Below are 15,351 nucleotides of genomic sequence, written 5' to 3' on the forward strand. Positions count from 1 at the left end.
AAACGTAAAATTCACGTTGACGTTAAAACGCAAAAACGTAAAATTCACGTTAAAACGTAAAATTCGCGTTCACGTTAAAACGCAAAAAACGTAAAATTCACGTTAAAACGTAAAATTCACGTTCACGTTAAAAACGCAAAAACGTAAAATTCACGTTCGGTTCACGTTCACGTTAAAACGTAAAATTCACGTAAAATTCACGTTCACGGTAGAACGCAAAAAAAAAAAAACGTAAAATTCACGTTGACGTTAAAACGCAAAAACGTAAAATTCACGTTAAAACGTAAAATTCGCGTTCACGTTAAAACGCAAAAAACGTAAAATTCACGTTAAAACGTAAAATTCACGTTCACGTTAAAAACGCAAAAACGTAAAATTCACGTTTGGATTTCTAACACCATATCTATTTTTTTTTCATTTCAACATTAGTTGTGGGATTGGATTTTCAGTGATAAATTGGTTGTGGGATATACTTTCATAGTTGGATTTTTTGAATAGCACAACATTAGCACCTGCACGGCATGCAATATAAAATTGATGTGTGCATTGGATAAACATATTCTCAATAGGATGTCCATATGCTTAAGATCAAATAAGAACTAGCATTCCAAAATACTTACCTCTGTTGGTTGTGCTGCTTAGAAATATATACAATGCAAGAGAATTTCAGAAGAGTTTGATTAAAAGACATATTTTTTTTTTTTAATTTTTTTTATTTTTATTTTTTTTTTTTTTTTTTTTATTTTATAATTATACAAGTTTTATATTTATTAAAAATGCTATAATATCTGGTAGGGGGCTTACATCAAACCCCCCTTTCATTGCTTTCATCTGCAATGAATTCAGCAGGTGGGCCACTGTCACAAGGCTTAGAATGTTGGTAGTGTCCACACTACCAACCTCCTCCCAAGCGGCATCCTGAAGTAGCTGGAACTCCCAGCATTGGCACCCATATTTGGACAACCACTCTTCCATCTGTTGTTTAATTTTCAGCTCCTGGTTAGTCATCCTAGCTCGTTTACTTTAAACTGATGATTATGATGATAATGCTCAAAGTATTTATACAAAAAAAAAAACATAAGTATTCGTATGCAGACCATTACAATCCGAACATTTTCAGAGACCCTCTGATTTTTGTAGCACACTTTCAATAAATTTAAAGGATGTTTAAAGTCATCAGAAATAAAAATCAAATAGGATCAACAAAATCAAATAGGAAACAATTAAAATTTACGATTATGATATTTGCATTGGGATATCAAAACCCGCATACATCGATAGCATCATATCAATCATCGGACTAATAGAACTTGACACCTCTATCTGCTGCTTTAGGATTTTTCCTGGATTGAGGTGATAATTAGTGTAACAAAATCCTAATACCTCACTACCATCATATCATTCATTTGTCTAATAGGACTATACCTCCTTTATCTATTGCTTTGCTAGCATCAGCATCCCTTATCATTAAAATCCTGAAAAATGGTCCAGGGGTCATTTTTATTACGGAATACAAATGTATGTCAATAAGGTCAACACATTATTTTATCTATAGGGATGGATGCCGACAATTAAAATATACATTCATGATGACCGCAATACAGAAATTTATTCAACTGCTTCCTTATTTAGGTACACCGATGATATCCCAAGTGTCAACAATACAAATTTATGATAAGGTTAACTGCATGAATGAATGCGGGGAAAAACTTTATTGTTCTACTATGAGCAATCAATACGATATAAGCATGCATTATTACCATCATACTTCTTTTCATTAGATACTTTTCACCCCAAAGAAACCTTTTGCAATGTGTAATACGACATTTAGGATCATATTCTATACCTATATGACTACTTTCCTACCCTTAATAGCAAATGAATAAACTTACAAATGTTATGATATTCCTATATTATTTTGAAGTGGTGGTGTAAATTAAATGGAATGAGCAAATCTTGAATAATAACATATGTTTTTTTTTTTTTTTTTTATAATATTGTATTTTATTTATATATTTTCTGGTTTTATTTTTAGGTTTACATTGAAAAACATAAAAAAAAATAATAACAATCCTTAGACAATTCTGTTAACAACTTGGTCAAGTGGATTGTATTCAATAATCCGATCATGAAGCATGAGGCAGTAAGCTGAAGTATTTGCAGGAATGTTTTTTGATGTTCTCATCTCCAAGCGTATATCGATAGGTCCTGTTTTCAAAGCCTCATTTTGATGTCTGCAGTCTATAACAAAAATTGGAGCACGGGATTTAAATAGATCCCAAGAAAGCAAAGGTTCAGTGGTGGTTTTATTGTAGTAAGTTCTTTGAAAATCCGTATACATTTTGTAGAACAAGCTATATCTATTTCTCTCGAAAGAAATATTAAGATCTTCATGAGGATATACATCAGAGTTTAAATACACTTTTAAGTCTGTTAAATCACAATGGTCAAACGTTGTAGGATCAGCAGATATTTTTTTATTTTTTGCAGTTTGTAGTGCAAATACAATGTATCGAGGTTTTTCTATTTGCGTTGTTGTTTTAACGTTCCAGATGTGATGGTCAGAGCTTGATAACATAGGATACTCATAGAGGTCCCAGTTTCGGAAAGCAATTTTCATAAAACTATTTGCATTTATAGATTTATATAGATTTAATTTCATCGAATCTGATAAAGTCACGTGCGGTACTCTCCACTGTACCTTATGTAGTTTTACTTGTACATTTTCATCAGTTGGGGAGATTATAGCGTTTTCATCCATCCTAGAACGAGTTAGAATTAGATCATGACGAGCATTGGGAATAATTTTTTTATAATCTTCAGCAAAACCCAAAAGCTTATTCAATGGAATGCAGTAGTTAAAATATAATGGTTTCAAATAAATATCTGAATCAGGAGACCATGAAGCATTTAAAAGCATATCACTCTCATTTTTTGTCAACGATAAATAGTTTTTGATTGTTGTTGTAATCCCCACATTTCGATTGTAATCAATTTCCTTTCCATTCAGCTCATAACGTATTTCGTCGAAGAGAAAAGCCATTGCATTGTTTACAAGTCTTGTGCTGACTATTTCTTTTCCATCTGTCTTCGATAGTGATCCTTCAACATATAGAAAACTTTCCGAAGGAAGAACATTAAGATTTTGGTGTTGTATGCAAATCTGAATGATGTCATTTTTTTCAAAATTGTTTTGATATGGTGAGTAAGTATGATATTCATATTTAGAAACACTTTCATAGATTTCGGGCTCTTGGAAAATGTTCAACATATTGTTATATTTTGTTTTTGATTTTCAATATTTTATGATATACCCCAATGAGAGTAAAAAATCCTGATTATGCTTTGTAAGATTATGTGTTACCGCGGCTGAGTTCGAAGCTTGATTGAGTAATGAATTATTTTCGACGGTGTTTTTATATGGGATTGTGCTAATTATATTTTCATATACAATCATGGCTGCGGTTGTAAATGTAATCGAGCCGTTAATGTCTCTCCTCTAAAATTTATAACTTTACCGTCTTGATCTATGAACTTTAAACACAACGATGTTATTCGTCTGACGTTCACGGGTAAATAAATGACATTTTTCGGAACTTCTATGATTTTATAGCCTGGACTTACTTTAACAGCAAATTCATGTAAAATATGCGCAGGTTGATTGTTAATATACGTTCCATCTATAATATTACATTCAATGCGTATGGCATTAACTCTATTTATATCGACGAAGAGATCTGATTCATATTGTCTATTAGCCTTCAGCAGCTTCTTACTAAATCCTAAAAGAGATCCAATTGAATTCGGTTTAGAGAAGTCAATATCTTCCGAGCTGAAAATTTCACATTTTAGAGTGTTTATATTGGCCTTGATTTTAAATTCACTTTTTTTTAAATTTTTTTTTTTTTTGTTTATATCATTAAATTTTGTTTGTATGAAATTATTTATATCTTCTATCTCATATGAACCAATAGGAAGCGAGATAACATTATCGCCCACATGTATCAAATTATTAAACTCATCTACATTTGGTATAGAGTTATATGTTTGAAAATCTATAAGCCCGCAAACATAATTAGATTTCAGTACAATTGGTGGAAAATATTCTGCATTGAGACTTGATTCATTCCCACTTAATGTTAATGTTAGCGACATCCTGGTTAAAAGAAAAATGAGACAGTTTTGATGTGTTCACATGGTTTTATTCATTTTTTATTTTAACTTTTGAAAACATTTAAACATTGGTCTAATAAAAATCTTAAGCATAAATGTCCACATATAAATGTATCAAAATCTTGTTCTCGAATATAATTATAATTTATTTGATTACCAAGATAGTCTATTACTTCAGTTGGTGGTCTTAAATTACCAAAACTATCAAAATACTTTATAATATTATATTTTTTATTTCTAATATATGCTACCCAATGAGTACCCATACCAGCTTCACTATCCAAATTTATAACGCCACACTCTTGATCCGTAGAGGTTTTTGGTAATGAGTCTCGCATAAAAACTCCTCTAAAGTGCTTGAGATGTTTCTTTCCAAACCGTAGAATATCATGATTATTTAAGGGTCTCTTAGGCAGCAAATCAATCAGTTTTTTGTATTAGGTGTGTTTAGAAATAAACCAAGACCATTTTTATATGGTTTCAAGTATAACCCCTTCCCTTGAATAGCGACTGCCTCCATAGCCTTATTATGTCGTTTGTTTTCTTCAAAAGCTCTTTTAGCAGCATGTACGTCATTTAGTGCTTTTGCAACTCCGGCAACTCCACCTGTTAAAGATCCAACAGCTGATAAACCAGCTAGAATAGGAGCTAGAAATGGAAGAAAACCACCTCTCTTTGGAAGTGGGATTATTCTTGGAGTTTGTATATTTTGTTGTTTTCTATTTTTAAAAACATTTTTTGCAGCTTTCAGAGCAATATTTGCCATAGATGTTGTACCACAACAATTGATATTGCTTTTAATAGCATTTCTTGCTTCAGTTATGGCCTTTTTAAAAATATTTTTCTTACAAGGCTGCTTCTTTTGTTTACTAGCTCGGATAGTTTTTTTTTTTTTTATTCTCTTTATTACCCATACCGAACTTTGTTTTCGCCTTCATCATGTTGGTGACCAAAAGGCCGCTTAACTTTTCAGACGTTGAAGAGTCGTTTGCTTTAAATCGTTTCCACGCTTGCTCAGTTAGAATTTTATCAGCAACGTGTCGATCTGAGACAGAGCTACTCTTAGAATATGCAATATCATGCAAACGACAAGCCTCATCTAGTTTATTAACCCCCTTATCTCCTCTACGTAATCGTTTTTCCAATTTAGTTCCGGGGCCACAATAATTATATGAAGGAAGATGTAGCTCAAATGGTAATTTGTCTATAACCGTATTCAAAAGCCCCTTTCCTTCAATTGATTTTCTTTTATTATGAGTATGATTTCGAACGTTATGCTCAATCATATTATAATTTGTATACCTTCCTACTTGGAGGTTGAAACACATATGAATATAATCATATAAAAATGCTATGTTTTATTGTAAAAGCTATCAGTCGGCATTATGCGCTTCGTAAAGCAGTCAGAAGTTATTAAAGTAAAAAACTTTGATTCCAAAGTCAAAATAAAAAAAAAACATGGTTCATTATTCCCAAACAGTATTCGAGGAATTATCGTGGGACCATCAAACTGTGGAAAAACAAATGTTATGCTTAGTATTCTTCTCGACCCGAATGGATTAAAGTTTGAAAATATTTATATTTATTCTAAATCCTTACATCAACCAAAATATATGTATCTCAAAAAGCTGATTACATCCGTGAAAGGAATGGAATATAATGAATTCTCAAATAATTCCGAGATAATGCCCCCATCAGACGCTAAAAATAATTCAATATTTATATTCGATGATGTTGCATGCCAGAAACAAAATAACATAAGAGATTATTTTTGCATGGGTCGTCATAATGGAGTTGATAGTTTTTACTTATGTCAGTCCTATACCCATATACCAAAACATTTAATTAGAGACAATGCTAATTTTATTATTCTTTTCAAACAAGATGAATTGAATTTGATGCATGTTTACAAAGATCATATAAACTCTGATATGACATTTAATCAGTTTAAGGAATTATGTTCTCAGTGTTGGGCTGATAATTTCGGTTTTCTGGTTATAGACAAGGAAAGCACCATTGAAAAAGGTCGATATAAAAACAGTTTTCACAAAATTGCAATACTATAAATATACATTTATCATTTGAAAGCAACACATTACATCAGCACCACTGTTTGGAGATACTAGTCCATCATATATAATCATAATAAAATAAATATTTAAATACTGTCTCATATTTTGAACTATAAAAATGGATGAAAGTGTGTTAAATGATCTAATAAAAACGCGAAATGTGCTAAAAAATAAATATTTTCAACTAAAAACTGGTAAAATGATGCGAGAAACTGAGTTGGAAAACACTTTCAAACCCATCGTTGAGCCGTTGAAAAAATTGGTTGGAAATATTAAAAAAGAAGAATCACAACAAGAGGATAATATTAAAACACCGAAACGTCGTAAGCTACATTTCAAATCTTTTAATGAAAAGGATGAGGAAGAAGATCATGAACGAGCAGGATCACCTTCATTAGAATTGAATAGTCCAGATAATACTTTTTTATTCAGTACACCGAAAAATTTCGATAGTCCTAATAAATCATCGTCTTTCAATCAACAAAAACTGTTGTCAGAGTCGAATCGTGATACGGTCTATGGACCATATTTTGATGCAAACACTCAATCTGTAAAAATAGGAAAGTGTAGCTTTAAAATGAGTGATAAGAATATTATCATTGATGATGAAATTTTTACTCGAACTCCGGGTCTCATTGAATTGGTGTTAAAGAAAAATCCTTGTAAGAAAAAATATACTAAGGATGACTTAGAACAATATTCGAAAATCCTCCAAAAAACTAATGTATACAGAATGAATCATGATAGTTCTTCTCGAATTAAGAGTAACAGAGGTGTGAAATACACACAAATAATAAAGGCTATTGTCGCTGGACTTAAAAATGATAATGCAAAAATAGGAACATCCTATTCTAGTATTACTGAAATGAAATACACAAACAAAGATATTGAATATGTATACTGGAATGATCCAAATGAAGTTGTGGATAGACTACGACTTTTGATAGCATCTAAAAATGCTGGTAACGATAACCATCAGAATGAAATCACTTCCATAATTGAAGAATTAAAGGAATCAAATATTATATATTAGTATCATACAAAAAAGAAAACTTAACATTTGAACAATGAACGTCGACAAGTTCGGTAGGAACTTCAAACCTACTCCAAAAACCAGAGGTATTGTGGGTCCTCCAGGATTGGGATTTAAACTCTTACCCTCTGGTGATTTTGATATAGAAAGTAGATATTTAAACAATGTTGGAAGTAATCCTGAATACCCCCACCAAGCCGTGTGTAAAGGATATGTTGATGATCAAATAAGTCTTAAAGAATCAAGCATTATAAACCACATAAATTCTTCTTTAATAGAAGTTTTATCCACTTTTAATAAGGAAATTCATAAGCTAAAAAACCATATAGACTCTACGATAAAGGAAACAATAAAAAGTATGGAACGAGAAAACACAGCATCACAATTAATTTCTCAAAAAAATCTTAAAGACTCCATAGACCAAAAGTATATTGACCAGAAAATACAAAATAAACTTGAATATTTAATGAAGATGATGTTTCCTCTAGTACCCTTTAAACCCCAATGATTAAAATAAAAATCACAAATACAAATGCTATGATTAAGAATATTAAATAGTTTCCAAAGTTTTATTGTTGTATGTGTTTCAAATATTTTTCATTTTACGTTAATTCCTCTTACAAAAAGTACAAAATTGTTAGTAGGCATTCAACACTTTAACCAGCAACAACTATAAAAATGGACTCAAAAGTTATAATTAAAAACATTTTTGATTTTTTAAAAACTCATCGCAAGAATTTACTGGATGAGCATTATGAAGAGATCTTAACTTGCATTACCCTGCTTAAGAGATTCGATAATGTACATTACACTGAAACTATTCACGGACATCATTACTCCAATTGCTGCTGGGCATTCAACCAATGTAAGCTAGGACCCGATACTTGCGCCTGCTATATGGTAGAAAACCGTTTGGTTAGAATTAAGAAATTGATGTTATTATATAAAAGATTGGAATAAAAGCATACATTTATAAAAAAATATATAAAAGATTTGTTTTATTTATATGAAGTCACTCTTTTTAAATATGAGTAAGCGAAAGGTTGTTGAAGAGTTACATAAGGCTACACGGCGAAATTTTAAACGTCGTCATGTTATCATAAAGGGATATGATGACTTGTGGCAAGCAGATCTGGTTGAAATGATACCTTACAGCGAGAAAAACAATGGATTTAATTATTTGATGACAGTTATCGATGCTTTTTCAAAATTCGCTTGGGTTGTCCCAATGAAAAACAAAAAAGGCATTACTATTTCAAAAGGAATGGATGAAATATTTACTATTTCTTCTAGGATTCCAAAGAACTTGCAGACTGATGATGGAAAGGAATTTTTCAATACAAACTTCAAGAGTTTGATGGAAAAACATAAAATTAATCACTATTCTACATTCAGCTCATTAAAGGCTTCAATTATTGAAAGATTTAATAGAACCTTTAAGGAAAAAATGTGGAAAGAATTTAGTTTCAATGGTAGCTATAAGTGGATAAATATTTACAAGAAATTGCTTTATGATTATAATCATTCTTACCACCGAACCATTAAATGTAAACCTGCAGATGTAAACAAGAAAAATTCAAAGTCAATGTTAAAACTTTTCAAAAATAAGAACGAAGTGTTTAGTAAAAGTAAATTTAAAGTTGGTGATAACGTAAGAATTAGCAAGTATAAACATATATTCGAAAAAGGTTATACACCCAACTGGACTACTGAGGTTTTTAAAATAAGAAAAGTCCAAGCAACAAAACCTATAACATATCTTCTCGAAGACTTTCAAGGAAAACCTATTCAAGGAGGCTTTTATGAACTAGAACTGCTGAAATCTGATTGTAGCGATGTATATCTAGTTGAAAAAGTTCTACAAACGAAAGGAAATAAAGTTTTTGTAAAATGGTTGGGATTCCCACCAGAACATAACTCTTGGATCGATAAAAACAAAATTCTGTAAAATTAATAAAAGAAATAAATTTGATTTTTAAAAATTTTAATTTTGCTTCTTTTTCTTATATGTAGGTATATATATATATATATATATGCTTATAAATTATATTAACATAAAATTATTTATATTTTTGTAAATTTCAGCTCAAACGTTGATCCATGTTGATATGTTTTCTCTAAAGCATAAGAGCCTCCTCCAAGTAGTAATATGCTTTCTGTGGACAGCTTTGCGTATCTTATCGGTAAAAAGACCTATAAGAAAAAAAAAAACGATATTTTCAAGTATTTTGTATAAAGGAAGCAGAACGAGAAAAATTGTATCTTACCGTATATTCGCCAAGATCTGCTACGATTCTATCACCCCACCGTGTCGTAACCTTTCGCAAAGTATAAATGTTATATTTTAGACCTATTTCCAACTCCGATAGCTTCTTTGTTGGCTTGAATCCACTGGCTAGGGTTAATGAATTTGCTTCAAAAGCAGCGAAATCATCCAGAGTAAAAACGGTGTATTCTGCTTCATCGGAATTAATCATTATGTATAATATTAGTAATTATGTTGACTGTGTAGCTTCTTGAAATCGACTATTCTGATTATCACCAAATCATTTCTTATTTATAGAAGTACCCCCACCCAATCTTCTTACACACACACACACACACACACACACACATACCATTAGTTTGAATGATAGGGGTATTTGAGGGTGGAACGATGATAGTTAATCTCCTCCACACAAACATTTTTTCCAATTTGCATAGGGTGAGAATGATCCTTTCAGGTGCTACTTATGAAATGACTCCCCCCTCAGAGTTCAACTCCTTGTTTTTATTTTATAGAGTATCTCAATCGCAGAACTATGAAAAAAAAAAAAAAAAAAAAAAAAAATCTCTCGGTAGGACTTATGTTTTATAGATAGTATGCTGGTGACTTGATTGAATTCGTATTTCTATTGTAATATAAAAGTAGAAATGTTTTGCTAACTAATTAACAGTCTTATTCCATATCGTGAGTAGAGAACATTGCTTCCCATATAAGTTTTTCAATTTTATTTGAAAAAGATATTTGTAGAATATTCATATCTTAGAAAAGTTATCCAAAAAGTGTGTGTTTTGCAATCGGTATAAACTGTAAAGTTAACATAATACAATGGCGAATTTTGTTTGTAACGTATGCAGTAGCAAATTTATACAAAAGTGTACTCTTAACAGGCATATAAAAGCTGTACATGGTGATAAGATAAAATGTCCTCAATGTGAAAAAACGTATACGCGAACGGATTCAATGAAGGAACACTTCCGTAAGAAGCATATGAACAACCCCTCCGATAATCTGGCAATTAATAATGAAATCGAAAAGTCTAATAATAAAAGAAAAAATCTTGATAATGATGACTCTCCATCTTCGTCAAACGCACCGAAAAAACGTAGATGCGTTACTTGTGAAATAGACGTTAGTACTTCTGAATGGTCACATCACAGTAGAACCAATGATCATAAGAGAAAAAGTAGAGTTCCAGTTATTAATACACGGTTTAACAGAATAAGGCATTGTTTTGAAGGTAAAGTGGAAACGTACTCATTAGAAAATACCGATGAGGGGGTTATAGACATTAATACATTTTTGAAAAGTTGTAAGACTGATATTATACAACTAATTGGAAAATCGTTTGAAACAAAAGGAAGTGTAAAGTTCAGCATTGAGCTGTTTGCAGAGTTTATAAAATATATAACAGTGCATGAAGAATCAGAAAAAACTGAGATAAGTATAAAATCTTTTAAATGTCCAATGCAGATAGCTCTTCAAAATGATAACTTGGAAGATATACTTGAAAATATGTGTAAGATCATTGAGACTAAAAGTATAGAGTTTGAGGATAGAGATTCTGGATGGACGCTATTTTGTATAAAACATATTGAAGTCAATATTAACGAATATAAACCCTTAAGGGGTTCAAGTTACTTAAAACTACCGAAAAGTATTGAGTTGAAAAAAGCCTGTGTTAATGTGCAAAATAATGATAAATTCTGTTTCAAATGGGCAGTTATATCAGCTCTTTCCCCCATAGATGACAATTCGCATAGAGCTAGTAAATATCGGATTGAAAACATTCAAAACGGAGTGATAAGTTTAATGAATGGAACTATAGTTAACTTTACAAATTTAGTTTTCCCTTTGAAACTTAAAGACATTTCGATTTTTGAAACTCTAAACCCTGCAATAAGTGTAAATGTGTTCGGAGTAGAAAAAAATGGAACTGGAGAAAACTATAGAGTTGTAGGTCCATATTATAATTCCAACCATAAGAGAGACCTACACATAAACTTGTTACTTATACAAGAAGGCGAATACAATCACTATGTGTGGATACAAAATATGTCCAGATTAATAGGAGCTCAAATAAATCATGGTAAACGATCAATTAGAATGTGTAATTCATGCCTGCTAATATTCAACACAGATAAAGGATTTGAGAAGCATGAAACTGAATGTAACAAAATTGTGACAGCCCTACCAAATGAGACAAATAATATACTACAGTTTGAGCATCAATCGAGGTCACTCGAAGTACCATTTGCCATCTATGCAGATTTTGAATGTATGCTGGTGAATATTGATAGCTGCCAACCTGATCCCTCAAAATCATCGACTACATCGATTAAAAAACATGTGCCGATTGCTGTTTCATACTTTATCAAATGCTCATTTGATCCATCTCTAAATAAATTGTTTAAATACACCGGTAAGTAAATTTGTTTTAAAGGATTTATCTCTTATGCTATATGAAAATTATGATCGCTCTCTCTAGGTGAAGACTGTGCACGAGTTTTTGTTACGAACTTAATTGAAGACTCCAAACATATTCATCGACATCATTTGAGTAAGAAGATTAAAATTAATATAACACCCCAGGATGAAATCAAATTTCAGCAGACAACAAGATGTCATATTTGTAAGAAGTCAGTATGGGGCGATGTAAAGGTACGAGATCATGATCACTTGACTGGTAAATTCAGAGGAGCAGCGCATTCAAAATGTAACTTAAACTATAAGATACCTAAATTCATTCCAATTTTTTTCCATAATTTAACCGGTTATGATTCTCATTTATTTATAAAAGAGCTGGGTAATATCAAAGGGTTTATCAATATTATTCCTCTCAATAAAGAGAAATATATATCCATATCAGCAAAACTATTAATAAATAGTGAGCAGAGCGAGTTTCTAGAATTACGGTTCTTAGACTCATTTAGATTTTTACCTTCAAGTATAGATAAGATAGCAAAAACTCTTAATGAAAAAAAAGATTTTAAAATTTTATCAACATTTTTCAAAGATGATGAATCTATTCAACTTATGACTCGTAAGGGTGTTTTATGCTATGATTATTTAGATTCTATAGAAAAATTAAGTGAGACGGAGCTTCCTCCAATAGAATCATTTAGAAATTCTTTGGTTGAAGAGGATTGTAACCAAGATGATTATAATCATGCTGAGAAAGTTTGGTCACATTTTAAATGTAGTAATTTAAGAGAATATCTTGAACACTATTTAATTACAGACGTCTTAATTTTAGCAGACATTTTTGAAAAATTTAGAATTGATTCTAGAACAATTTATGGTCTAGATCCCTGTCACTATTATACATTGCCAGGTTTTTCGTGGGATGCTATGTTGAAAGAAACAGGTGTTAAGCTTGAACTTTTGACAGACATCAACATGTATAACTTTTTCGCTAAGGGTATAAGAGGAGGTTTAACACAATGTAGCTTGCGACATTGTAAAGCAAATAATAAATATATGGTTGATTATGATTCAAGTAAACCATCTGATTACTTAATGTACTTGGATGCTAATAACCTATACGGTTGGGCCATGTCTGATTACCTCCCACATTCAAACTTTAAATGGGTTGAACCTCCAACTAATTTAGATGATATTAAAGGCTGGTTAATTTCAAATATAAACATTGGTTATGTTTTAGAAGTGGATCTCGAGTACCCCCTAGAAATACATGATAATCATAATGATCTTCCATTCTGTCCTTCAAACATTTCATTGTCTGGTAAATCCGATAAAAAATTAATTGCTGATTTGAATAATAAAGTTAATTATATAATTCATTACAAAACATTAATTCAATGCCTTGATAATGGTTTGGTGCTTAAGAAAATTCATAGAGTGATGCAATTCAAACAATCTCAATGGCTTAAAAAATATATTGATTTAAACAATGAACTAAGAAAAAAAGCCACCACAAAGTTTGAAAAGGATCAACGTAAACTTTGCAATAATGCTGTATTCGGAAAAACTATGGAAAATGTAGACAAACGAAAAGATGTTCGAATTGTCGATTCTATAGAAAGCAAAGGTACCCATCTCGGTAGTCGCGCTCTTATAGCTAAACCTAATTTTCATAGCATATTAGAATTTTCGGAAACCATGGCTGCTATTCAGTTAAAACGAATTCACAGTGTATATAATAAGCCTATATACTTAGGTTTTTGTGTTTTGGAGATTTCAAAGTATAAAATGTACGACTTTCATTATGCATACATGAAACCTAAATTTAATGACAACCTAAATCTGGCCTACATGGATACCGATTCATTTATTTATAAAATAAGAACAGATGATTTCTATAATGATATAAGAAATGATATAATAGATAAATTTGATACTTCAGACTATCCACACCAAAACCGCTATGGTATTGCCCAGCTCAATGTTAAAAAGTTAGGATTTATGAAGGATGAAAATAATGGTCTAATAATGAAGGAATTTATAGGATTAAGAGCTAAAATGTATAGTATAGACATAGAAGATGCAGCTCTAATAAAAAAGGCTAAGGGTGTTAAATCATCAGCTGTAAAAAAAATGTCTTTACAAAATTACAGAGACTGTTTGCTACACAAACAAAACTTCTATAGTAAAATGTTGAACTTTAGATCTAAACATCATACTATATACACTGAATGTATAAACAAATTAAGTTTAAGTTCTTCTGATAACAAAAGATTTATATGTAGCAATAATGTAAATACACTAGCTTGGGGTCATTTTCGAATAGAACTTGAAAATGACATATAAAACTGATCTAAATAAAAAAAAAAAAAAAAAAAAAAAAAAAAAAAAAAAAAAAAAATATGTCTTTTAATCAAACTCTTCTGAAATTCTCTTGCATTGTATATATTTCTAAGCAGCACAACCAACAGAGGTAAGTATTTTGGAATGCTAGTTCTTATTTGATCTTAAGCATATGGACATCCTATTGAGAATATGTTTATCCAATGCACACATCAATTTTATATTGCATGCCGTGCAGGTGCTAATGTTGTGCTATTCAAAAAATCCAACTATGAAAGTATATCCCACAACCAATTTATCACTGAAAATCCAATCCCACAACTAATGTTGAAATGAAAAAAAAATAGATATGGTGTTAGAAATCCAAACGTGAATTTTACGTTTTTGCGTTTTTAACGTGAACGTGAATTTTACGTTTTAACGTGAATTTTACGTTTTTTGCGTTTTAACGTGAACGCGAATTTTACGTTTTAACGTGAATTTTACGTTTTTGCGTTTTAACGTCAACGTGAATTTTACTTTTTTTTTTTTTTGCCTTCTACCGTGAACGTGAATTTTACGTGAATTTTACGTTTTAACGTGAACGTGAACCGAACGTGAATTTTACGTTTTTGCGTTTTTAACGTGAACGTGAATTTTACGTTTTAACGTGAATTTTACGTTTTTTGCGTTTTAACGTGAACGCGAATTTTACGTTTTAACGTGAATTTTACGTTTTTGCGTTTTAACGTCAACGTGAATTTTACGTTTTTTTTTTTTTGCGTTCTACCGTTTGCTAAGCATGGTCTAGAACCCAAAATAATATCGGTATAGCATAAATCAGAACTCATACCGGTATAGCACACATCAGAATCCATACCGGTATAGCATATATCAAAATCCATACCGGTATAGCACAGATCAAAACCCCATACCGGTATAGCATAGATTAGAATCCATACCGGTATAGCGGTATAGCATATGTCAAAACCCATACCGGTGATACCGCTGATACCGGTGATACCGGTGATACCGGTGTTCCAGAACCCTCTAGTCTATACTAC

At 31.2% G+C, this 15,351-nt stretch overlaps 2 protein-coding genes across 2 annotated transcripts; one reads left to right on the forward strand and one right to left on the reverse strand.

The window, feature by feature from the left end:
• Positions 1–775: 775 nt before the first annotated feature.
• Positions 776–10,069, reverse strand: LOC129919023 (uncharacterized). The gene is made up of 2 exons (XM_055999827.1): positions 9,546–10,069; positions 776–9,471 (listed from the first exon to the last, which is right to left on the reverse strand). Exon 2 carries the CDS (start codon positions 3,269–3,271, stop codon positions 2,075–2,077), a length of 1,197 nt encoding a protein of 398 aa, XP_055855802.1. The 5' UTR covers positions 3,272–9,471; positions 9,546–10,069; the 3' UTR covers positions 776–2,074.
• Positions 10,070–11,382: 1,313 nt separating this feature from the next.
• LOC129919451 (uncharacterized) lies at positions 11,383–14,312 on the forward strand. Its single transcript, XM_056000324.1, has 2 exons — positions 11,383–11,630; positions 11,682–14,312. The coding sequence occupies exon 2, from the start codon at positions 12,578–12,580 to the stop codon at positions 14,309–14,311; it is 1,734 nt and encodes a 577-aa protein (XP_055856299.1). The 5' UTR covers positions 11,383–11,630; positions 11,682–12,577; the 3' UTR covers position 14,312.
• Positions 14,313–15,351: the final 1,039 nt, after the last annotated feature.

Source organism: Episyrphus balteatus, chromosome 4 (assembly GCF_945859705.1).
Source record: "Episyrphus balteatus chromosome 4, idEpiBalt1.1, whole genome shotgun sequence".
In the NCBI taxonomy this organism is placed as follows: domain Eukaryota; kingdom Metazoa; phylum Arthropoda; class Insecta; order Diptera; family Syrphidae; genus Episyrphus; species Episyrphus balteatus.